We start from the raw sequence: 24,889 nt of genomic DNA on the forward strand, positions 1-24,889 counted from the left end.
AAAATTGATGATCATATATTGCTATGGGCCAGGGATTTAGCTCAGTGGTTCCGGTACCTGCCTCACAAGCGCAAGGTCAAGAGTTCGATCCCCGGTACCCCCCAAAAAACCAAAAAACTAGTATGATGGGCCAGGAATGTAGCTCAGCAGCACAGTGCCTGCCTGGCAAGTGCAAGGCCCTCAGTTGATTCCCTATACCAAAAAAAAACTAGTATGAGACCATGGAAGACAATATGCTAACATTAATCCACTTATGACCACAGAATCCATCAATACAAAAATCAATTCCTGCCACAAAGAGGAAGATTAAATATTTTAAAGAACTAATTTTTTAAAAGTTCAAGTCATAGAAAAATTAGTATATTCAAACAAGTATTTTATAACAATATTAAAATTAAGAGTTTGCATAATGACAAAAAGAAACAAATTAGGAAAATATCAATGGCAAAAATGGAGCATATTGTTCTAAGAGTTCACAAAATAAGCATTAAAAACTTAGTAGGAAACAGAAATTCAATGAAATAAATCAATAATCTATCATTTTACCCTAATATAAAGTAAAATGATAACTGCCAATAATGCAAAAGGTTACAGTGATCCCAGTAAATCCACGTAATGCAAGTACAGGCTTAAATCCATTAACTGTATAGTTCCTAGAAAACAACTTAGTGACATAATTCATTTTTTTAACAAATATTTGAATTTTTTATATGCCTTTTATATGTGGCATACAAAAAGCAAGCAAGGTGGATACTTTTACAAGAGGTTTCCTGGTGAAGAGAAAGAGAATAAACAGGTGATACTAAAGAAAGGGTTCTTGTGGGGAGTTTGTGTTTGGCTTGGTTTTAAGAATAAAATACTCAGAAGAAATGAGAGCAAACAGAAGACTCAGTAAATGCAGATACAAATTACTTAAGTTCTAAAAATGAGAGGAAAAACTGCTCTAAGCATAAAAGGGTTTCTGAAACTCAGTGGTATGGCATACAGTCATTAATATAGTAATTATGATGCTATTCCCTTCATGGGAAAAGTATCAAACTTTTAAACTTAGAAATCATAACTAAATGAAAGCATAATGTGTATACAAATGATGAAAACACATAGAAAGTGAGGTTGTTTTTGTTTTATATTATGTTCACTGCCTAATAAATCACTTGGGAGGAAACGCCTCCCCTGTAAGACCTGATCAAATTATATAAAGAATTCAAACTGAGAAAGTTAGCCTTTAGAATAAGAACACAATGCCAAAATAAAGGCCCCTGGTGCCAGGTATAAGGTGACATCAAAGATAGGTAGTAATAGGAATTATTCCTTCTCCTTTTGGTACTGGGGATTAAACCCAAGGCCTTCATATTAAGATACATACCCAACCCCTTCTTAATTCTTTATGTTGAGACAGGTTCTTGCTAAGTCACTAACTTGTCCAGGTTGGGCTTGAACTCGTGATCTGCTACCTCAGCCTCCCAGAGTGCTGGGATTACAGGTGTCCACTACTGCACCTGGCTCCCTAGAGTAGTTTCGAAGTTAAGGAGGAAGGAAGACTATGATTATTCATGCTGTAATTTACAAAAGGTCTGGTTTTTATAAATCAGAGTAAACAAATCAGAGCATGCAGAAGTTTTCAAGTTTACCCAGGTTCCAGTTAAATTTGTGTTGCAAGGCAAAAGAGTGCCTGTCAACACTCAATAGTCATTAGCAAATTTTCTTAAGAGTGAAAAATATAGTCCCAATTTTCCAAAATTACAAGAAAACTGAATGCCAAGATTATCTTTTCTTTTTTTACAATTGGACCAAATTTCCTTTTTTTTTTTTTTTTTTGGTACCAGGGATTGAACTTGGTTCCTTTCCTTTTTTATAAGTGCATGAAATTTGTATCTTTTGAAGGGCAAGTGTCTCCCTGATGCCATTGTTTTCCCATCCTATAGCACAGTGTGGATTTCTATTTGTTCAGATCTTGATTTGTGTTTTTTGTTTTAAAGTTTATGTTTGTGGTACACCATAGTTAACATTTGTTTGGGAGAACTGGTACATATATCATTCCTTGATCAAATAAATCTTTAAAAGTTTTTTTTTAATTGGAATAATCTTACTTGGAATGGGCCATAGTAATATTTCAACCCCCATGCTTTTCCATAGCAAGAGGATATAACTAAAATATCTAATTTCAATTATCTCCTGTTATTTGTTCATGGGATGAATACTGTAGCGAGAATGCAAGAATTTAAAAATACATGTAATAAACAGATACGAAGAATGCAGCTCTTAAGAGAACAGAATGGTAGAACGGTGATTACCAGAGGGAAGTAGATAGTGCAGACAGAAGGAGTATGTTTTCAAGATTTATGGCACAGCAAAGTGACCATAGCTAACCATAATGTTAATTTCAAAATTGCTAAAGGAAAAGACCACATATTATTACTACAAACAAAGATAAATATGTGAGGTGATAGAAACAGTAACTTGATATAATTATTCCACACCAGACATACCACATAGTACCATATGAAAATAATCATTAGTCAGTTTAAATAAAAGTTTCAAATTTAAACATTTTTAATTGCAATTCTTCCTACCTGAAACCCTTGACCTCCTGTCCTTGAACTTGGCTAATTTCCTGTTTATCAACTACATGCTCCCTACAGGAAGTCTTCCCCGACGCCTTAAGATGGCTCTTCACAGCTACAACTTGGTCAGCTTCTATTATAAATCTCAGGTTAACTACTGTAAACATTAGAATACAGCTCCAGAAGGATGGAACTACATTAACCTGACTCAATAATCTGATAATTAGCACTTAGAAAAGTACCTAACAAATAGAATTAACAGAATTAAAATTTAAATGAATCATAAAGATGGATGACTTGCAAAAATATTTACACTGGGAAAGGACATATTAGGCTACTGACTGACCCGACTCTCCCCTGCCACTATCTCAGGGATACAGTCTGAGAGCCACTGGCTGATCTCACTCCTACAACAACTTGCTTCTTACTAAACATTAGAGCAAGAAGGAACCCAAGAAGTCAGCCAGTCCAATGCCTCATTTATCCAGAAGCAACAAAGCCAAACAATTTAGTAACCAACAAATAATGTCATATCATGTGCTCCTTTATAAATCTGTAGAGATAAATATTTTAACCCTTCCATTCCAATATTCACTCTAATAATTAATGTATTTCCACACTGCCCCGTCCACCAACAAAATGTTTCTTCAGTTTCTTTAAATTAGATAAACAAATATATCATAAATTAGATCATAAATTCCCCTAAGAATGGTTTATCTTAACATCTATAAATCTTTTAAAGCATTTATATGTAGAATGTACTAAAAATTAGTGATAACTACAAAATGAGTAAAAGGAACAGAAAACTCAATCAGAAAATGCACTGCTTACTTGTATGATAATATTAAATTACAAAAAAAGAAATACTTTTATATCCTATTACAGTCAAATCTTTTATTACTAATCCACCTACACTGATCTACTATTTAAATACTAAGTGCCTACCTAAATGCAGCTTCCCAAAAGCAGTTCATTCCACAAACATCAGAGGGCAGCATCCAATAGGGATTCCAGTAACACAGAGTGAAATCTTTACACCTGACAGAGTGAGACAGAAATAAGAGTCCTATGTGAGTACTTCAGTTGAAAACTAGCAAGATATTCACTCACAACTTACTGTTCTTTTTTACAACAAGAAAACTATAAATCCATGTTACTATTGGTAACGACTTTTTTTTTTTTTAGAAAATTGATTTCTCTTTATGTCAGGAACTCTCTTGACGTATTAAGATCTCTTCCTCAGATGACAGACAAAATACAGTATATTTAAATTTTTTTCTTCATAAACTAAGCATATTACCCTAGAAAAAAATCCATTTTTTTTTAAAGTTTGCTTATACTGAAACAAAATAAAAAGATCACAAATGCTAGTGGAATGGGAAAAAGATCTCTATATACTTTAATATTAATCTTCAACCCCAACTGTTTGGCGTTTTGAACTAATAAAAATAAGAAATCATGCTAGCATTCATGGTTCAGCTCATTTCTGTATTATCTAGTTTCACTGCATTATACAAGCTAAAACAGAGATTTTTTTGTTTTTGTTTTTGTTTTTTTGTTTTGGTACCAAGGACAGAACTCGGATCCTTGCGCTTGCGAAGCAGGCAAAGGAACCACTGAGCTAAACCCCTGGACCCAGAGACCTTGAGACCAGGTTGGAGCTAAAAGAAAAAAAGAAAAATCCTCATGTTACAAAAAAAGTGTTTTTCATTGTTATTTCTTTTCAAAACAATCATCTAAAATGCACTACAGTTGGGGCCTGGGTATGAAAATATGATTGTGTGAAGTCTAGGAGAGTCACTAACCCAGGCAACTTTAATGTCTCTACCATCTGCTTTGTTTTTTCTCACTATGAATCAATTGTTACTTATCGTTCTTAAATTAAAAAGTTCTATGAAATTTCCAATTTGCAAAAACCTGTGATAACATCTCTCCCAAATGTTAACAGTCTAAGGCAGGAGTTCTGAGCCCTGAAAGCAGAATAAAAATCACTCAGAGAGTCCCCTGACAGACTTATTAAATCAGAATCTCTGGGAACAGAGCCTGATACTGCTGATTTTTAAAATGCTACTAAGTAATTCTGTACATTATTGCATAAAGAACTACAAAGTTGAAATTTTAAAATCAACAGAAAAAAATTGCATTGTAATATGGTTTTCCTTTGAAGGGCACTATTTTCTAGCACAGCACAAAGAGTTGTTTACTTTAAAAGGTTGATAAATCAAGAAAAGAGAATGTACATATCAGTAAAACTTTTGACTTAATTAGTAGAAAATCTGCACTGTCCTTGGCATGCTTACATATGTCTAAAATCTTACATTTAATACTAGGAAGTCAAACTTAGTGGTATCAACAATTAACACGTTCATAGTTCTTTCAAATTCAAGTTCTCTCAGATCCATTTAAGCTTCACAACAAACATGTTAGGGTAGATACTATCTTCATCTTTCAGATACAGACATTATCGCAGTGTTATTTCAACAAATCCACAATTTACAATCGATATTAACATGTACCTTCGTTCTAGGATAAATACAACTAAACTGTTTCATATCCTCTGTCAATCTCTTCCTACAGTGGAAGATGGAAATTCAATTTTTCTATAAAAATTACTTGAAACATATATCTGTAGCAATATCATTTGTTGCCTCAAGTTTCACTTTGTTACAGGACAGGTCAGTTATGTGTAGTTTCCCACATCTGCCTGCTCCTAAGCTCACTTCTTAGAAATACAGATAAAGAATCCTATTGCAGGCCTAGTTAATCAAGAATCTCCACCTAAGTGGCCCAAGAAGCTGATTTTTAACCCATGACACAAGGCAGTTTTTTTTGTTGTTTTTTTTTTTGTATTAAATTCTTTTATTGGACACAAGGCAGTCTTAAGGTCAGACCTGAATGAGAATCTGTGTATCAAGGGGTATCAAGAGTCAACTCAAGGTGGGCGTGGTGGTGCATGCCAGTGATTCCAGCATGAGAGGATGAGGCAGTAGGATCTTGAATTTGAGGTCCTAGACTATATAATGAGACCCTGTCTCAAAAAAAGACAAAAGAAAAAAATCAAAGCAGAGTTTTTAATCAAAAACATTGATACCACCCCCAGGTGTTCTGGCCCAGGCCTGTTATCCCAGCACTCTGGGAGCATGAGGGAGAAGGAGTGGAAGTTCAAGGCAGCCTAAGCAATTTAGAGACTTATCAAGATCCTGTCTCAAAATGGAAAATAAAAAAGCCTGAAGTTTAGCTCAGTGTAATGGCCCTGGATTCAATCCTCAATATTGAAAAAAGCAAATGAACGAACAAAGTCCAAACATTGATACTAACTGGCCTAACATACAAACACAATGCCATGAGGCATAGTCTATATGGTTCTATCCCTAGCATCACCAAAAATCGTTCTTTACAAATGCTTCAATCAGTCAATCAACAGATGAATGGAGAAAGAAAATGTGCTGTTCACACCCAATGGAGTAGTACTGACATAAAGAAGAAACTGAGTCACTTGTAGGAAAATGGCTATGCCTTGGGACCATAATGTTAAGTGAAATAAGTCAGACACACGAGCTTAAATACTATGTGGCTTATCTTATGTGAGAAATTAAAAATGTAAGTAGGGAGACAGATCTTTCTCAAATGGAAGGGCATCAAGAGATGGGGGGGCAAGGAAGGAGATGAAAAAATTAAGATGTGTTACGTACATGTACCAGCCTCCCACAAGGAATACAGACATTATGTACTACAAACAGTAAAATTTTTAAAAATCAAATACTTCAATAAATACATGTTTAGTAAGCACAATTTATAAAATTTTAAAGCCTAGTGAATCACCCACCACTAACATTTTGATGCCCAAAATTTTAAAATGCCTGCCTACCACAAATATTTGACTACAGAGTTCATGTGCCCATTGCCATCAGGCAGAAGTTACTGAAATAGCTTAAACTTCATTGAGTATCAGGTAACACCAAAGTGAGCTGATGAGCACATCTTAAACTCTGTCCTCAAGTATATCCAATGGAGAGATTCTAAATTTGGGAGCCTCTGCAGTATTACAATTAAACTATACTCCAAGGCAATGTTTTAACAAAGTTCATACAAGATGGATAAACCACCAACTTGAGAATAAAATTCAGTAAGATCAATGTACTGGACAACTTAATGATGAGTATAAGTCGGGTATGGTGGCAGATGTCTGTAATCCCAGCACTCTGGGAGGCTGAGGCAGGAGGATCCCAAGTTTGAGCCCAGCCTGGGCAACTCTGTGAGACACTGTCTCAAAATAAAAAATAAAAAAGGGGGATGTAGCAAGGCTTTGGGTTCAATCCCCACTACGGGAAAAAAAAAACAAACCTGTGAAGCTTTGGTCCACACCAAAAGCCTTGAATTTTTGCTGGTGTCTGGTGCCAAACATAATGGATTGAGTGAGGATGGTTACAAGGCCCGGGGATTTAGCTCAGTGGCACACACCTGCCTCGCAAGCACAAGGTCCTAAATTCAATCTCTGGTACCAAAAAAAAAAAGGGGATGATTACAGATTCTCTGGCACTTTATCAAAAGATAGGGTATATGATGATTTGTATCTAAATGTGCCTCAAGGGCCTCATACACTCACATAAGCAGAGCTTCAGGAAGCTGCCTAGATTGTAGAGGCCTACTGCCAGTCAGAAGAGGAGGGTCACTGGGAGCATCTCCTGGAAGGGTTTACCTCTCCTCTGCTGCTTCCTCCACTCCCTGCTTCTTGTCCACTATGCCATCCTGCCTTGGAGCCAGCCAACTATAGACTGAAATGTGAGCCAAAATAAACTGCTCCTGACTTAAGTTGTGGGAGTCAGGTATTTTGTCCCAGCTACAAAAGGAAGTAACTAGGACAAGCTGTTTTCCCCACACCCTGAACCGAGTTGGACTCTGACTCCTTTGACAAACTCGGGTAGAATACAGTGCCAATGTCCAGGCCCTTGCCTTAAAAGCATGGCATCTGCGCCACATTCTGTTTCTTGGAACACCCTCTGAACCCAAGTTTCCATGTTGCAAGGATCCCAGGGCCTTACAGAGAAGTCATCTGACGGGATGTAGGTCCACAGCCCAGCTGAGTGCTCTGCCCAAAGCTAGCACCAACTGCTGGCCACGGGAAAGGGCCACTTACTTCACCATTTCCATCTTCCAACTACTGGGTGCTCCCCCAACAAACAGTCTGATTCTCAATACCAAATTCTACTTCCCTCTATGCACCTATTCAATAACTTAATAAATTATCTACTGAATGACCACATACACAGATCAAACACTGCAAAAACAACAGTGAAGACATGGACAGAACTATCAAGCGGGGAATGGTAAAATGTCAACTTGGATATTACAGTACAATATAGGAGACCTAACCCACACCCAATCCCACAATTCTTCACTTTAGGTAACTTGTACTTTCTCTTCCCTTCAGTTAAAAACAGCAAATCCTGGACCTTGTCATTACCTGAAACTGTAACCCTAAAATCCAGTACCTCTACTCAAAATACTCTCTCATCTATTAATTCTCTGTATCACATTAGTTATTCCAGTCACGTAAGCATAAGCTCCCCCTGGTATTCAGTGATAGCAAACCTTTTAGAGATGAGAGCCCAAGCTGCACCCCAAACCCACTTCTTTATCACAAAGTGCCAACACTGCAATTAAACCTGAATACTGAGGTTTCGGCTTAGAAAAAACAACTCATACATGAATATCTTTTTTTTGTCTTTTTTTTTTTTTTTTTTGAGATAGGGACTCATGTAGTTCAGGCTGGCCTTGAGCTCACTATGTAGCCCAGGATGGCCTCAAACTTGAGGCAATCCTCCTGCCTCAGCCTCCCGAGTGTTGGGATTACAGGTGTGCACCACCACACCTGGCACATCTTTTGTCTTAAAAGAAAAACAAGTAGGGCCAGGGTCTTAGCTCAGTGGCACCGCAAACACAAGGTCCTGAGTTCAATCCCCAGTACCGCAAAAAAAGAAAGAAAAAAAGTAACACACATGCCATAAGTTCACCACCGCTAGACTATACTATATGGTTCATCATTCACACTCCTATGTCCATTTACACTCATTCTTTTTTTTTTTTTTGGTACCAGGGATCGAACTCGGGTCCTTGCACTTGTGCAGCAGGCAGCGAAACCACTGAGCTAAATCCCTGGCCCTACACTCATTCTTACAACATACCTTTCCAATAAAATCTCAAGTGGAAACCAAACTATTCATTAACCTCCTCAGATAACTACTGAAGAATTATCACAACTAAGCTCATTAGTAGAAGTATAAATGTAGTCTCCTCAGCTGCAGGCCTACTACCAACTCCATATGCATTCACCTACCCTATGCTGCCCATCCTCTCAGGGGTTCTGAAAGACCTCCTAGCATCAATTAGCCCTTATTTCTCCTTAGTAGCCAATAACACTTTGTGCTGCAGACTTTATTATACTTATTCATCCCCCATCCTTCACTGTAAAAGGACTATACACTCTGCTCATTACCATGTGAACTGCCTGTCCCTAAGGGGGAACGCATACACCATAGCCTCATGCACTGACTCTGACCTTATTCAAGTGACTTGCTTGGCCAAAGTAATGTGAACAAACAAGACATCACCACATCAGAGTAGAAGCTTCAAACGGGACTGTGAATTTCAACCTAGCCTCTCACATCCATGTCAAGAAATTGGACAAACCCAATGGAAGGACGGCTTCATCAGTTGGGTCCCAGGATGAGAAGATACACAACAGTCATAGCGTGCAAGAAACAAACGTCTGTGGTTAAAAACTTAAGATGTTTAGAGTTGTTACAAATCAAAAAAAAAAAAAGACCTAATTTCCTTTTAAAGCATACAATTTAATGGTTTTTAGTATTATATTCGAAGTTGTGCAACCATGAGCCACCAATTCCACTCCTAGGTTCTATATATTCTCAAGAGAACTGAAGACATTTATGTTCACAGAAAAACTATATGAATATTCGTAATACTATTATTCTTAAGAGCAGACAAATAAAAAAAAAAAATCACTCAAATGCCCATGGACTAATGAATAAACAAAATGGGGAATACCCATTCAATGCAATATTATTGTTCACAAAAAGGAATAAAATGTAGCGACCCTTGCTACAGCAGATGAAGCCTGAAAACAGTAAGTCAAAGAAGCCAGTCCAGGGCCGGGGATTTAACTCAGTGGTTCTGGCACCTGCCTCGAAAGCACAAGGTCCCAAGTTCGATCCCCAGTACCAAAAAAAAAAAGCCAGTCCCAAAAGTCCCGAAAGTCCCAGTCTGTCTGGTTCATTTACGTGAAATCCCCAGAACAGGCAAATCTATGAAGATAGGAAGGTTTGTGGTCGCCTAGGGAAGGGGATGAAGAAGTGGAATGGTGACTTACTGCTGATGGATACAGGATTTCTTTATGCTGACAGAACTGGCCAAGAAGACTCAAGTTTTACATAAGTTTCTTGATCATAATTCCATAAAAGAAAGAACACAGTGTATATATGTATATATATACACTGTGTTCTTTATATATATAGGATATTTTTATTTATTGGCAATATCGGCATATGCACTGCAGAATACATGTGCTACTTAACAATACTCTTTTAAAAATCATAAAACACCAAGGTATTGCTGACAAGAAATGAGATTATTTGTTTAGTTTCTTAACTCCTAAATATCCATTCTCCCATGTATGAAAAAAAAGGTTCTGGAGATTAAAAGAGAAAGTAGAAACTCACATTAAAAACTCATGTATCCATAAATGTTATTAGAAGCAATAAAAAAAAAAGCAACCAATATGAAAACTGATAACAACTGTACCTCCAGAAATGCAAAAACCACAACAAAAATAAAGTTCAAAAATATCGGAAAAATAAAGGCAGTTATCCAAGTTCTGGTTATTATTCACTTGTAGCTATAAAAGTAGACTAGATATTCAACACAGCATTAACTCTACTCAATAATTTTAATGAAGCAAAATAGTAAGATGGGGGTGTGTCTTCAGTAAACAATGACATCCAAAAGTAGTGAAGTCCATAAATACAAATGGTTTTATTGCCAGTCAAATTGAAATAAAGCTTTACTATGATTTTGTGGTCAAATTTCATAAGGCTTAATGCATCTAGTTCTAGTTGGCTGTCTACAAGCAAACTGAGCAAGGGCTGCACAAGAGGCCTCTGTGGTGATGAAACAAGTATCCAGATTGTAGTAGTTACATCAATTTACATATGATAAAATGCATAAATCCACATACAGAAGTGTATGCAAAACTAGTGATATTCAAATAAGGTTTGTGGATTATGCAATGCCAACATGTCCACCTCAGGGATTACACTTTACTATAGTGATACACTGATTCAGTCACGTTGCACGCTGGTCCTGTAAGCTGTGACTACTGGGGAAACCAAGCGAGGGATGTAAGAGGTATCTACATTTTCCTGTGAATTTATACTTATTTCAAAATATAGTTTCTAAGGGTAATCTGATCAAAAATAATCTCCAATCAAAAATAATCAAAAATAATTTTAGTACTTGAAAATGTTTCAGAATCTGAGACATTCCATGATCTGGATTTAAAAGTATAAAACCAGGTGCAAGTCAGGCATGGTAGTACAGCCCTGCCTGTAAATCCCCGCATTCTGAGAGGCTCAGACAGGAGGATCTTAAGTTTGAAAACAGCCTGGGTAACTCGGCAGTACCGTATCAAAAAATTAAAAATTTTAAATAAGGATTGGGAAGTGTGGCTCAGGATAAAGGCCCTGGGTTCAATCCCCAGTACTGCCAAAACAAACAACACAATAAAGAAAAGTCAGGCACAGTGGCCCACAACTGCATTTGTGGTCCCAGCTACTCAGAAGGCTAGGCAGGAGGACCATTTAAGTCCATGAATTCAAGGCCAACCTGGGGGTAAGGGAAGGTATGTTACACAGAGGTCTCAAACTCACTACGGAGCCGAGGCTGGCCTCGAACTCATGGCAATCCTCTCGAGTGCTGAGATTACAGGTGTGCGCCACCATCCCCAGCTAAAGATTTAAATGTTCAAAAAAAGCTCTGGTAGAAATTCTTATGCACAATAAAAAGAAATACAATAAAGGGCTAATCTGCAAACAAAAATTTTAAACTTCATTATGGTATACACATTATGAATAAAATTTAAGTGAATATGCAGGGGAAGCATTTCAGCAGGTATGACACATAATTATCTTATTATTTAAAAAATAAGATTTCTAAATCAAAAGTACATACTTTTTGGTTGGCCAAATGAGCTTCCTCTTCAAAAACAAAGAATATCATTTTAACTACTCACACGTACTAAATACTATGTCAGGTCTGTGCAAGTACTTGCTGTGGTCTGAATGTCTGTGCTCCCAACTTCATGTGTTAAAACCCAATAACCAACCTGACAGTGTCAGGTGGGGGCTTTGTAGGTGAAGTAGGTCATGAAGACAAAGCCAGGTCACTGCCCTCATGAAACACCATGAGAACACAGTAAGAAGGCACCATCTATGAACCAGAAAATGGGCCCTCGGCAGACACCCAATCTGCTGGGGCCCTAATCATGGATTTCCATCCTCCTCAACTGTGAGGGTTAAGTTTCTGTCGTTTATTTACTACCCAATCTACACTGTTTTGTCACTAAATAGCACTTTTCAAATGTGTGACGTAGATTCCCCCCAATAATGAAAATAAGAGGTGCCCAGCAGAGATTAAGGAGTCTCTAGGAAGTAATTCAACTTTCTTCATAGTTCACTATCCTATGCAGTCTAATCAGATCTGAAAAAGGAGTGAGGTGACCACTTCCCTGTGTGACCATAAGTCATACAAAGGGCAGAATGCGTTCAGAAATAGTATCACTGATAGAGCGCTGGCCTCACATGTATAAATCCCTGGGTTCAATCCCCAGAACCCCTCCCCAGTAAAGAAATACTATCACTGAGGCAATCAGTGGTTTCTTGACTTCCTACTACCACTGCTGCTAAACAGTCACAACAGGATGAAATCTGGATAATCACTGTCAAGATCCATCAATGAAGCAGGAGAATTTAATCACCCCTGAGTGGCTAAAGTGAGTGCACTCCTTCTGCAGAAGTATGATGCCTGGTACTAACAACTTCTTTCTAGTGATACCTTTACAGCCTGTCCATACCAAATAGCTTATGAGTCTCTTTACCTAAAGAGCCACTGCCAACCCAGCGCCCTGGCCCCTCTCAAAGCACCACTGTTCTCCAAGACCAACTGTGTTATTCTGTCTCCAGAGACCTGCAAGAAGCCCAGATCTAGCAGACCAGAGGTCTGGTCCACTGACTGAGCGTGAGCCCAAGAATGGAAAGAACAGAGGACTCCATGAACAGAATTTGTCTGCAGTGAGGAATAAGCGTCTGTCTAGTCTTTAAGGCCCCTAGAGCTGTCCTGGTATCTGCAGTTTTTCCGTCAATTCTGCTCCTTCCAGAACCAATATAAGCCTATAAATATCCAATTTGCTTAAGACAGTTTTACTGGATTTTAGTCAATGACAACTAAAAATTCTATTACAAATTAAGATAAATCAAATTAAGCACAGCATAATGACTTCAGTTAACACTATACTACTATATACTTGAAATCTGCAAAGATGGTAAATCTTAAGTGTTCTCAACACACACGTAACTATATGCAGTGATGGATATGTGAAATAACTTGGCTGTACTGATCATTTCACAATGTATGACAACACATCCAATGGTATACCTTAAATATATACAATTTTATTTGTCAATTATACCCCAATATAGCCAAAAAATTACGTACAGTAAGTTTTCTACATTTGACAGGTGGGGAGATCAATGAATACAGAAGTGAAATGATGTGGTCAAGGTCTCATTTCAACAAGAGCTAGAATGAGGACACATTCTAAGACCTACACATTTTCTGATAACTAAAATGGTGGTTTCAAACTGAATGCACTAATTGAGAAGGGACAAAACTGCTCCTATCATGTTAAAGTGCTTATTTCAAGGAGGTGGAAGGCTCTTTCCAACAATTATGTTCAATGAAGACTTATTCTGTAAGATTTGCCCTATTGGCTATAAACCTAAACCCCATGTTTTTAAATGAAAGAAAAATAGTAATTCTAATCTTTCAGGTAGGAGAATATCCAAAAAAGCAAGACTGCAATGATACTAGAGTCCTACAGTAAAGTGGAAAACGTTGGTCTGCCTCACAGTCCCATTCCCTACTGCATCCTAGACTCTTTTCTTTCTTTATCTAAGGAGCATGTGTACACCAAACGATTATTTCTAATCCTAGTCCAATTACGGCTGCCCTCTGAACCCTGACCAAATGATTTATACCTACAAAGAGAGGTTAAAGATACCCTACTCTATGTTCCATGGTAGCCAAAAAAAGATTTCCAGAACGATGCCGTCGGCTGCCACATCTTTTGTTTTTGTTTTGTTCTTTTTCGAAACAAAGTCTCACTATGCAATTCAGGCTGACCTTGAACTCAGGTGGCTCAGACTGACCTTGAAATCTCAGAGAAACTGCCTCAGGCTCTTCATTGCGGGGATTACAACCATTTTAGGGATCCACCATCACTGCTGGCTTCGTAAGTGGTGACATCTACAATAAAGTCTTGGGACTGAACATGTAGCTCAGTGGTACAGCACTTGTCTATCATCCTCAAAACCTAGTGTTCAGTTCCCAGCAGCACAAAATAAGAGTTCTGATGTTTTAGGAATTTGCTTGACTAACCATACTATACAGTAAAAATTTGACAATCCAGCTTCTCCATGTTGTCTCCATTTCATCCCACAAGACTTGTTACCACACTCTTCACTACTTTTTTTACAAAAAAAACCTTTAGATTTAACTTAGATGTGCACTTAAAATGAGAAGTATGCTATTTAGACCACCTATAAAAGTACAGCATTTCAGATGATTCAACGCTGACACATCTCTTAGTTCTATTAAATATTTTTTTAGCTTTTTTTTTTTTTTTTGGTACCAGGGATCGAACTCGGGACCTTCCGCTTGCGCAGCAGGTGCTGGAACCACTGAGCTAAATCCCCAGCCCTATTAAATATTTTTTTAAACTGAGGCTCCTATTTTCTAAATTTCAAGCGATGTAATCTTGTTAGAATTAGCTAGCCAAGCAAATTTATTCAAAGGCATCACAAAATGTCTGAAACAACACACTGCAAATGCATGCTATCTAGCAAATCCAAATGTTAATATCAAAGTCTACTTTCAATGTTTAAAGTGTTGCTTTCTAACAATTCTGTCCATTATAAAAATAATTCCTTTTCCACAACTTTAAAGACTTCACAATAATGTAGGAAATTAGAAACAATTTCGTTTCCATCTATCACTTTGCATGAGTCACTGCCTCACCTGGGACAGATAACTAAGGGCTGAGAGATCTGTCTCTGGAACTAATTCTCCTTTTATGAATTTAAAGTCTTGATATCCTAGGAACTTGTCTGACTGATAGAAAACATAATTCAAATTTTCCAAGCTGTTCCTCTGCCCAAATGTCCACTTTTGATTCTGGAAATGATCACCGACTCCAAAATGCTAAACAACAGCTTACAGTTGGTGTGGCAACTGCCTCCTCCAACCAATCTTGTATCTTCCTCGATCAAAAGCATTTGCAGGTTGGTCGTTCCCAGGGGCTGCTCACAGTCAAGGGTGCCCATCTACCGTTGCCAAAGCATTTTCTCCACTTAAATCTGTTGATTCCAACTCTGGCAGTGATTTGTGCAAACCCATCACCTGTACTGCTTCATATCTAATTGTCAATAAAGATACCTTCATTCCATCCCACAAAAGACTTGAGCATGCTAAGCACCGCTCCTTTTTTTCAACTTCCTGTAAGTTTTGAAATAAACTGTTTCCAAAAGAAAAATTCACAGCCTGCAAAAATGCCATGTCCAGATTTCACTAACCCAGCTATCACTGAGAACTGTGTTAACACGCAGAGGCCCGGCGGGGGGGGCGGGGAAGAGGAACCGGCCCGCCCGAGGCCCGGATCTCAACTTGGAGTACAGGGAAACCGGAGGTACAGGAGGGACTTCCCACTGCCAGACAGCACGGAGGTTTCTGGGCACGGCTTGTTTCCAACGAACATTTTTTAAAAGCTACAAATAAATTCCTATTCCTAACTGCTCTACGCAGCGCGCGCAGACGGGGTCGGGCAGCGAACTGAGCGCTGTCGGCGCGGTGAGGCGCAGTAGCGCCGGCTCGCCGGGCCGCTCGGAAGCAGGGGAAGGCGCGTGGGGCCGGACACGCGGCGCAACGCGGCGCGGAACGCAGGGGCCAGGCCGCGCCGGAACCCGGAGCCCCGCACCCACCGCCCATGCCCCGTACCTATCCAAGAGCCCGGCGCCTGACGCGGGGCCCGCGCCTCTCTCGGCGCCGCGTCCGCTGGCCGCCAGCCAGGAAGCCACTGCGGCCTGCGGCTTCCCGCCCCCGCCGGCCGCGCCTTCCTCCAGGGACACAGCGAGCTGGCTGATGGCGTAGAGAAGCGAGCAGAAGCCGCAGGCCAGACACAGGATCAAGACGCGCAAGTAGCGCCGCATTGCCGCGGCCCCGCGGCCCCGCGGCTCCGCGTCGCCGCCGCCGCCGCCGCCGCCTTCACCTTCGCCGCGCCCGCCCGGGCGAACTGAAGCACTGGGAGCGGCAGCGCGCACCCGCGCGCAACAAGTTCCTGCGCCGCCACCGCCGCGCGCCCGCCCCGCCAGGGAGCGCGCCCGCCCCGCCAGGGATCCCGGAAGCCAAGAGGCCAAGCCTGGGCCCCTGGGCGGTGCCGGGCTCCCCGAGGGCGCTGAGATGGGGGTGGGGGGAACGTGGGAGCGCGGTCTGACCTAGTATCTAACACGGATCTTCCGCATGGTAGCTCGGCTCACTAATAACTAACGCTTCGGAGCGTGTTCCTTCCTCTCTAAAATGGAGACATTGTCATGGTCCCGTCCTCAGCATGGGGTGACAGTAAGGATGAAATGTAGCGCGCGGGAAAAACGCTCCCCGCCGGAAGGTTCTCGAAGAAGCCTTTGTACGCCCCGGCCCGGCTGGCGTCCTGGGCCTCGAGAGTGTGGCCCGCGGGGCCTCCCCACCGCACAGCTCGTGACCGAGCCCCGGCCACAGCTTCGGTGCCCGCCTCGCTCCCGCAGGCTGCAGGTGCCTGTCAGACAAGTCCACCCTTCTGCTGGACTTTCTTACAACTCAGCGTTTGCATATCCAAAATAAAATTAGTATTCTCCCCAAAGAGAATTTGTTCTCCTCGCCCACCCCGTCCATTGACCATTTGTGGAGCATCACAGAGCACCAAGCGGTGTAGTACTTTGGGTACAATGCAAGCCGGATGTGCGTGGAACGTGGATACTTTCGAGTGCAACCCGGAGACACAAGAAACTCAGGACCCAAGGACGCGGGCACACGCCCAAAGGTGCCTTCGGTTCTACCTGGGAGTATGGTCCAGGAAGGCGGCCCCACAGTCCTGCGGGAGGTCTGGGAAGTAATTCTAGGCTGAGGGAAAAATAAACAGGCTCTTGTGTACAGGGAACTGTGAGAAGTTTGCTACCACCAGCCAAGAGAATGCGAGAGCGGAAATGAGCGTTAAGACTGCAGTAGACGGGCCAGGTATTTGAGTGCCTTGCTTAGCAGACCGAGGAGTTTGAACTTCATCTGCTAGACACTGGTAAACCACTGCAGGGTTTTTAAGTAGGAAAGTTACATGACCACGTTTGCATTTTAGAGAGCATTTCTTGGCTGCAGTGCTAGCTGGAACAGAGATGAGATTAAGAGAAGGCAGCTCCAAGGCCAAAACGTGAGGCTTTCTCGGAGAAAAATCATGCTGTTAAATCATTTACAATGTAACTGGGCTTGTAAAGTTTGGTCAGGAAATACACAGTAGTGGGACTGAATTCCTAAACCAAAAAGTGCTGTGAGGGTGGGAAGTCACTAAACAAATGTAAGCTTCGGTTTCATCCCCCATAAGAATTAGATTTCTTGCCTTACCTGACAAAAATAAAAACCAGCATGCCATCAAGTTGGGTAGAGAGAATGAAAACATACATTTGTTGACTCAGTAAACATTTATTGAGTATTTTGTACATGCCAGGCAAGGGGCTGTGATGCACAGTATTCAGAAATTAAGGAGTGTACTGCTCTCAAGGGGAAACAGGACAGTAAAAACCGAAAGAAGACTAAATTAATCTTTCCACTACACCTTACAATTCTTAGAGAAATGAAGGTAAACTTAAAGTACAGAGAATGATGATGAAAGCATCGATAAGAATGGAAAATAGCTTTGGAGAGAAAGTTAAAAGACATGGTATCAAGAGTAAAAGCTAGTACTAAAGAATGTTTAATTTAAAAGATACTATAACTTTTCTATTCCAACAAAGAAACTACTTGCAGTAAAAATAACTACTTGACCCACAGATTGTTAATATATTAGAATGGCACAAAGGGAGGCCAGGAACTTTTCATTTCTGCAACCATTTATAGAAAGAGCATTATCTGGAATAATCATTCGTTTCCTTGCTATCAGGATTCTGGACTTTATCATTCCTTTAATCCTGTAATTTCAAAAAAAAATCTGTTGAAGAAGTCCATAAGGCATTCTAAAAATTGAGGCAGTTATTACATTCCCCACACAGTTAACTGGTTATCTTGAAGCATGAAGTGTGCGCATGCTGGCATCCCCTGGTCATTTCCAGGATTCCCATATTGCATTAAAGTTATTGAATATTACCTAAAATATTTTGATGTCACATAGGGATCTTTTTCATTCACTATATATCTGTATTCCTAAACGTATCTTTCATCTCTAGACTCTCTTGATTTGTTTTTTGGTACCGGGGATTGAACTCAGGACCTTGCACTTGGAAGGCAGGTGCGGTGCCACTGAGCTAAATCCCTGGCTAGACTCTTAATTCTGATAGCCAGGCCATGTAAAATTTTTAATTCATGTTGATCTTTCTTCATTTCATCAAAAAGATAAATTTAAGTGAAGAAAAAGAAATTTATATTTGTTGTTTAAAGTAGACAGATCTACACAATTTAGAAAAATCTCTGATTCAGGACTGAACCAAATCTCAAGACTTATATTTGAAAGATTAATTTTGCTTTTTATTTTTTGGGTGCTCCTATTACATGTTGGATATATATGGGCATTCAACTAGTGGGGATTTTCTTTTCATTTCTTTTTTAGTAACTCTAAATCATTCCACAGAGCCAAGTGTGCTGGCGCATGCCTGTAATATCAGCACTCAGGAGGCTGAGGCAAGAGGATCACTGAGTTTGAGGCCAGCCTGGGCTACACAGTGAATCCAAGGCCAGCCTATACTACATATTGAGACCCTGTTTCAAAAACAAACTTAAAAAAACAAAAGCAAAAACAAATCATTCTACAATAGGTTTAAGGTCCTAGTGAGCACATCCTTCCCATTTCTATGAGACCTTGATTTTTTTTAAGATATTCTTTAGAAAAAAAATTGCATTCTACACCTTTTAAAGTTCTTTTTTGATGTAATTTCCACTTAACATTCGTAATAATTTCCATTTACGTTCCTAGGAAGAGATATTATGCTATTCTTTTTTTTTTTTTTGGTACCGGGGATCGAACTCGGGTCCTTGCGCTTACACAGCAGGCGGCGAAACCACTGAGCTAAATCCCCGGCCTGTTATGCTATTCTTATAAAATACAACCTGAAATTCAGAGACACTCCTTAACCATGTGGTTAGTAATGAAGATCCATAATTTGAGTAGAAATCTTTGATGATCCAAAATGCATGTTGTTTTTTACATTATTCCATCTTATCTCATACTATGAACAAATAAATACTACATTCAGTGATTCTACTGAGAAGTGAAAACAGAAAGGAACTAAATAATATATGAAAATCTCATAGACTGGTCCTGGGAATTGTAACACATTTTCAAAGAAGAGTCAGATTAGCTGCAGAACACAACCAGAAACTCAGATTAAAGAAAATTTATCCTCAGCTCTTTTTGGTTTATAGTAAGTATATTTCCCCGGTTTTTTCCTAGAGATCTTGTTGGACTGGAGGAAAAGTTGGAAAGTAAAGTTATTAGTTTATTAGTATTAGTTTTTTTAAAAAAAGTATGACCAGTAAATATGGTAAAAAAAGAGTAGGGTCAGGAGTAGAATAAAAGAGTAAGAGTACCTATAGGCCTGGAGATCACAAAAGAGAGGCAGTGGAGAACCATGAGATGGGACATGTGGTATTACTCTATGACCTGAGGACAAAGCTGACATTTCCAGGTACACAGGAGGGAGAGAGGGAGCCAATGGGGTAGGAACAAGGAGTATCCTATGGACATCTCACATTTCTCTCTGGTACAATCGTCAGGAACCTTCCAGTCCCAGGAATAGACTGTCATCCTTTCCTGTCCCTGCTGGGGATCAAACCCAGGCTTGTGCACACTAGGCAAGCAGTATCCCATAGAGCTACATCCTTCAGCCTGTGCTTTTTTTTTAAATTTCAACTAAAATACCCAAACTCCAAAACTGTCATCAATCAAGACTCATAATTACAATATTAAGAATCTATTAAACAGGCTAACGACCCATGTTCCTTAAAACTGAAGGGTGAGAATAATCAAGAATAACCATACCCCGACACTTCTGAAGCCCCATGCTTAGCTGAAAACTGAATTCAGATTCCTATTGACATATCACCTGCCTTTCTATACAGAGGGTACATCCCTAGGCAGTCCTATGTTATATCTGGCTTATTTTTGCATTTCTGTACTTTAATAAAAAATTATTTTTTTGCTCTTTTCTAGTTAAGTGTCCCTTAAACTTTTATCTCTGTGCTAGAAACATGTATTTTTACTTTCTCCCTTTAAAGACCAAAAATCACGTCTTGGATCTAAGGAACTCAGCCTATTTCCTTTTTTAAAAACATATTCACTTTTTTTGTTGCTGTTTTTTTGGTCCATTAGTTCTCTTCTCCCAAGCTAGTTGTACCATCACCCAGCTCCTGCTTACTCCAAATGTAGATAGACATAGAACCACTTCATTGTTGCTGTCATTTTATTATTGAGAGAATGAAAGTAACAGACATGAAGTATAATCCACCTAGGTTCCCAGTTTTCTTGCTAAAAGAGTTCACAAAAACATATTAAGGTGGTACCTTTCATCCATATTCCCCTCCTCCAGGCAGGGAGGCAGTTGCAACCTCAGGACCTACAGGATTCACGCACACCACTTCCATGCCTTAGGAATTCCTGTTGGGACACATAAATTCACAGGATCCATGCCTCCCAAATTTCCCTTTGAGCTTATTGTCACACCTTGAAATAAAGCCATTTTAAGAAATTATTACTACTTAGCCTTATTTACACAGGAGTCAAGGCAGTCCTGTCCCCCGTCTCCTGATCCCCACTGGGGATCGAACTGAGGACCTTGCGCTTGCGAGGCAGGTGCGGCACCAATGAGCTAAATCACTAGCCCCAAGGCAGTTTTTAAGAAAAGAAAATGGTGTCAAAATTTGGAAAATTATAGGTCACAAAAATTTGCAGGTTTTTGAATCCTACATAAATTAAAATTGAGCACAATTTTAGTCTGAGATTTCTTGCAATTACAGCAAAAACTGAGGACAATGAATGAACTGCATTGTCTATAAGGAAAGGGCAAATTTCTTAGATAAGCTTTTCTTGAAAAAGTTCTGAGTAAGATTTCTCATTTGGACAGAGTGACATGTTTCTTCAACATCTTTACAAAAAGCAAACAGCAGACCTCATTGAGCTGGTGTTTTGTTGTTTCTGTCTTGCTTTGGTTTTAGGTGTTTTACATTAGGGAATGAACTCAGGGCCTCATGTATGCTACTAGATAAGCACTCTACTACTGAGCTACCTCCCCAGCCCTTAAATTTTACTTTGGAGAGAGGGTCTTGTTAAATTGCCTAGAATGGCCTCAAACTTGAGATCCTCTTGCCTCAGCTTTGCAAGTAGAGGTGATTACAAGTGTACATCACCATGCCCAGCTGTTTGATTTTAAAAACTGGAGGAAAATCATGAGTTATCTCAAACTACATGGCTTAAAATCTTCAACTTTGGAAATTCAAATTGGAGTAATAAGATAGCTGCTGGCTAAAACCGTTGGTTATACATTATCAGCTGCAAACATCAAAATAAGGTCCTAACACTTTCAGTGTGGACTTGCAGTGGATACTTAGGCACAGGTAAATTTTCTAGAGAAAAAAAGGTAACACTCTCCTCTATTTTTGTATCTTATATATATTTTTATTATAGCAGTGATAGCACTATAATTATTTACAGATCTCTAAGATGTGATTTCCACTTGTCTTTGTAACCAAGCCATAGTACAGGGCCTAGCACCCAAAATATAATCAATAAATGTTCACTGAATTAAGTAATACTGATGTACAGAAAGCCTAGATCAGAGAAATACTGAAGTATTATAATAGTAAACTAGCCTATAACTCCCACTTACGGGGGAAAAAGGTTCAGAATGTAAAACCTGTCCCAGAGAACTGAAACCTTCCAGGGGTCTGATTAGTTTCTTTCATTGAAGTATCTGGTCTTATCGTAGTACTTCACATGCTTCATAATTGCCCCATTCCATAAAGTCAAGAATCTGCACTGGCTAAATACAAACCCTAATTAATACATTAAAACATAACATTGAAATGATGTAGACTAGTGTAGATGTGCATCATAAAAGTATACAATGGTACCTCAGTTCCCAAACTCAATTCTCTCCATGATTCTGGCTGTAAACCCAACTGGACAAGAACTAAATCAAATTTCCCCATACAGTCAACACTGAGTATAACCACTGAATTTGATTCTGTTTTTGTCCAACTTGGTTTGCAACCAGAATCATGCAAGTTGTATAATTTAAAGAAAACTTCACTGTAACAGCTTCTTCTGAAAATCATTCTGAAGTATTACATATGTTGCTGTTGTGGTGGTCTATTAAATATATTAAAGTCTAATGACTGAGTCCTTAAGATGATTTATCATAGTGCATCTTTAAAGTGCTTGTTTTCCTAGTCATGCTGTTAAATTCAGTTGTCTCCCTCCCTAGTAATTCTATTATCCCAATCGCACCTACTTCTACTTTCTTTCTTCACCTATTTTTTTGGGGGGGTACCAGGGATCAAACTTAGGATTTTGCGCTTGCAAGGCAGGCGGCACTGAGCTAAATGCCCAGCCCTTTCCTTACCTTTGATATCAATGGGGCTTACTTTTCATCACCCTCAAGAGCCAGTGAAGGCATTCTTTTCATGCAACTTTCAAAAAGTGATCAATCTTATCTGTGTCCTGTAACCTTTATTGTTTTGGGTTTTTTTGGTACTGGGGATCAAACTTGGGACCTTGTGCTTTCGAGGCAGGCAGCGGCACCACTGAGCTAAATGCCCAGCCCACTTTTATTGTCTTTTGATTCCACTCAGCTTTACTGTGTCACTGATGGCCTTTCTGCTCGTCAATTTTTCTAACTTTATTGTTCCAGGGAACTGAAGGTGTCTTATGGTGAATGGGAGGGGGTGAATGCTAAAAAACTCAAACCACTGTTGAACTCTCTTCTGTTGTCACTTAATTTTCAAAGTACAGTGCAGAAACATCTATCAACAGCTTAACCAGTTCTTGTATCAGATCCTTCAAAGATTTTGGAAAAGAGAAAATTTGCAGACCAACAAAGTAAAATAAGGGCCTCTGTGGAAACTAAACTTCCAGAGTACTTACCAATAAAACACATATTAAAACTACATTCTTTTAGGCAACAAGAGCTTGTACCTAAAACAAAGTTAATAAAGATGCTATCAAATTAGGCTGCTTTTCCTTTTTAAAATGTTTTCACCTGGTCTATTATCACTATAATTTTAAGAAGTATTTAATTTTTTAAAAATCTTTAAGCTATTAAGTCAACTATTTGTACTGTGTAATACAACTAATTTTAAGAGTATGCATTTTCAACTGGATGTGGTGGTACATGCCTGTAGTCCCAGCACTCTGAGAGGCTGAGATAGGAAGATCCAAAGTTTGAGTCCATTTGGGCAACTTACTAAGACCCTCTCACTAGTAGCTCACTGTGAAGGCCCTAAATTTAATCCCCAGTACTGGGGTTAAAAAGAAGAGAGAATGTATTCTTGTGTTCCTCAAAAGTATACCTTCACTCTTTCTTATATCAAAGTAAAATAATAAACTCTGAAAAACATTCAAATTGTTTTTGTATAGAATTTGGTCCAAAGGACCCACTGCTAAAACCACACTGTAAATTCACAGCACAATTGAGAGCTAAAATGCACCCTACCCCACGCTCTGACTTGTTTTGCATACTCTAACAGTAGATGTAAGTTACTTATGGTATTTGCATATTTTATTGGCGAGAAAGTACATTTGAGGTAGAGTAAAATGAAGACAGGTGAAGATAATTGTGATTAATGAAAGGAAAACAAAATTTCAAACCAGGCAACCTAGCTCATTTCTCCAATCTCATAGTTACATTCATCATGTTAATTGTGGAAAGATGGTATTTCTAGCAAACACCTGATGTTACAGTGAAAATTCATTTTATTCTTTTTTGGTACCAGGAATCAAACTCAGGCCCTTGCACTTGCCAGGCAGGCACTGCACCACTGGGCTACATCCCTGACCCTCACTGTAACTTTTAGAACACTATTCCTTTAGGTTATGCAGAAAGCATGGAAATGATTTCATTACAAAAATTATTTTTGTATTTTTATAATGGGGTTTTACCTAAAGTTATAAAGCTTACTCCCTAACCCCTGTGCTGAGGATCAAACCCAGGGCCTCATATGTGCTAGGCAAGCACTTTACTATGGAGCTACGTACCAGCCCATAAAAAGACTCACATTTACTAAGCAACCAGTATTTGTCAGGTACAGTGGACCCTCAAGTTGCGACTGCCCTGACATATGAACTGGGTTAATTAGGTTAATGGAAACTTCATCTGCCTCTTGTTATCTATAGAGTGTACCCAGGTAAACATCCAGATCTCAGGTATATTAACTTACAATCAACTTGAGTTACAACCAGCCCTTGGGAACCAATCGAGTTCATAAATCAAGGGTCCACTATAATTAAGAATCTTATATGGATTGACATATAATCTTCCCAACAACCTCATGAGTTAGATACAATCATCATTGGTTTTATAGAATGGAGTAATTTCCCAAGCTTATTTAAATACTACAACAGAGACTCAAACACTAGATGTCAGCTAGCATTCTTTACCCTTCAATGCCTACCGTTTCGTTTTTGGAACGCCCCTAACAATAGAACATAATAAAAATTTTTCACTTCAAATTCTTGTTCCTTGAATTTTTCTAGG

The 24,889-nt window shown here is 39.3% G+C and overlaps 1 protein-coding gene across 3 annotated transcripts in view; it reads right to left on the reverse strand.

Moving 5' to 3' along the window:
• Positions 1–16,205, reverse strand: part of Gxylt1 (glucoside xylosyltransferase 1) — a 49,822-nt gene extending 33,617 nt beyond the window's left edge. For 2 of the 3 annotated variants that reach the window (XM_004874007.4, XM_021251561.2), the window contains exons 1-2: positions 15,906–16,197; positions 3,510–3,602 (exon numbers count right to left, since the gene is read on the reverse strand). In XM_004874007.4, the coding sequence (XP_004874064.1) occupies positions 3,510–3,602; positions 15,906–16,117 (305 nt within the window). In that variant the 5' untranslated portion in view covers positions 16,118–16,197. Of the gene's footprint in view, positions 1–3,509; positions 3,603–15,905 lie in introns of all 3 variants that reach the window. The other variant, XM_004874008.4, reaches the window with a different exon arrangement.
• Between the last annotated feature and the right edge of the window lie 8,684 nt (positions 16,206–24,889).

Source organism: Heterocephalus glaber, unplaced genomic scaffold, assembly GCF_053883595.1.
Source record: "Heterocephalus glaber isolate CG9 unplaced genomic scaffold, H.glaber_assembly_v1.0 deba00001733, whole genome shotgun sequence".
In the NCBI taxonomy this organism is placed as follows: domain Eukaryota; kingdom Metazoa; phylum Chordata; class Mammalia; order Rodentia; family Bathyergidae; genus Heterocephalus; species Heterocephalus glaber.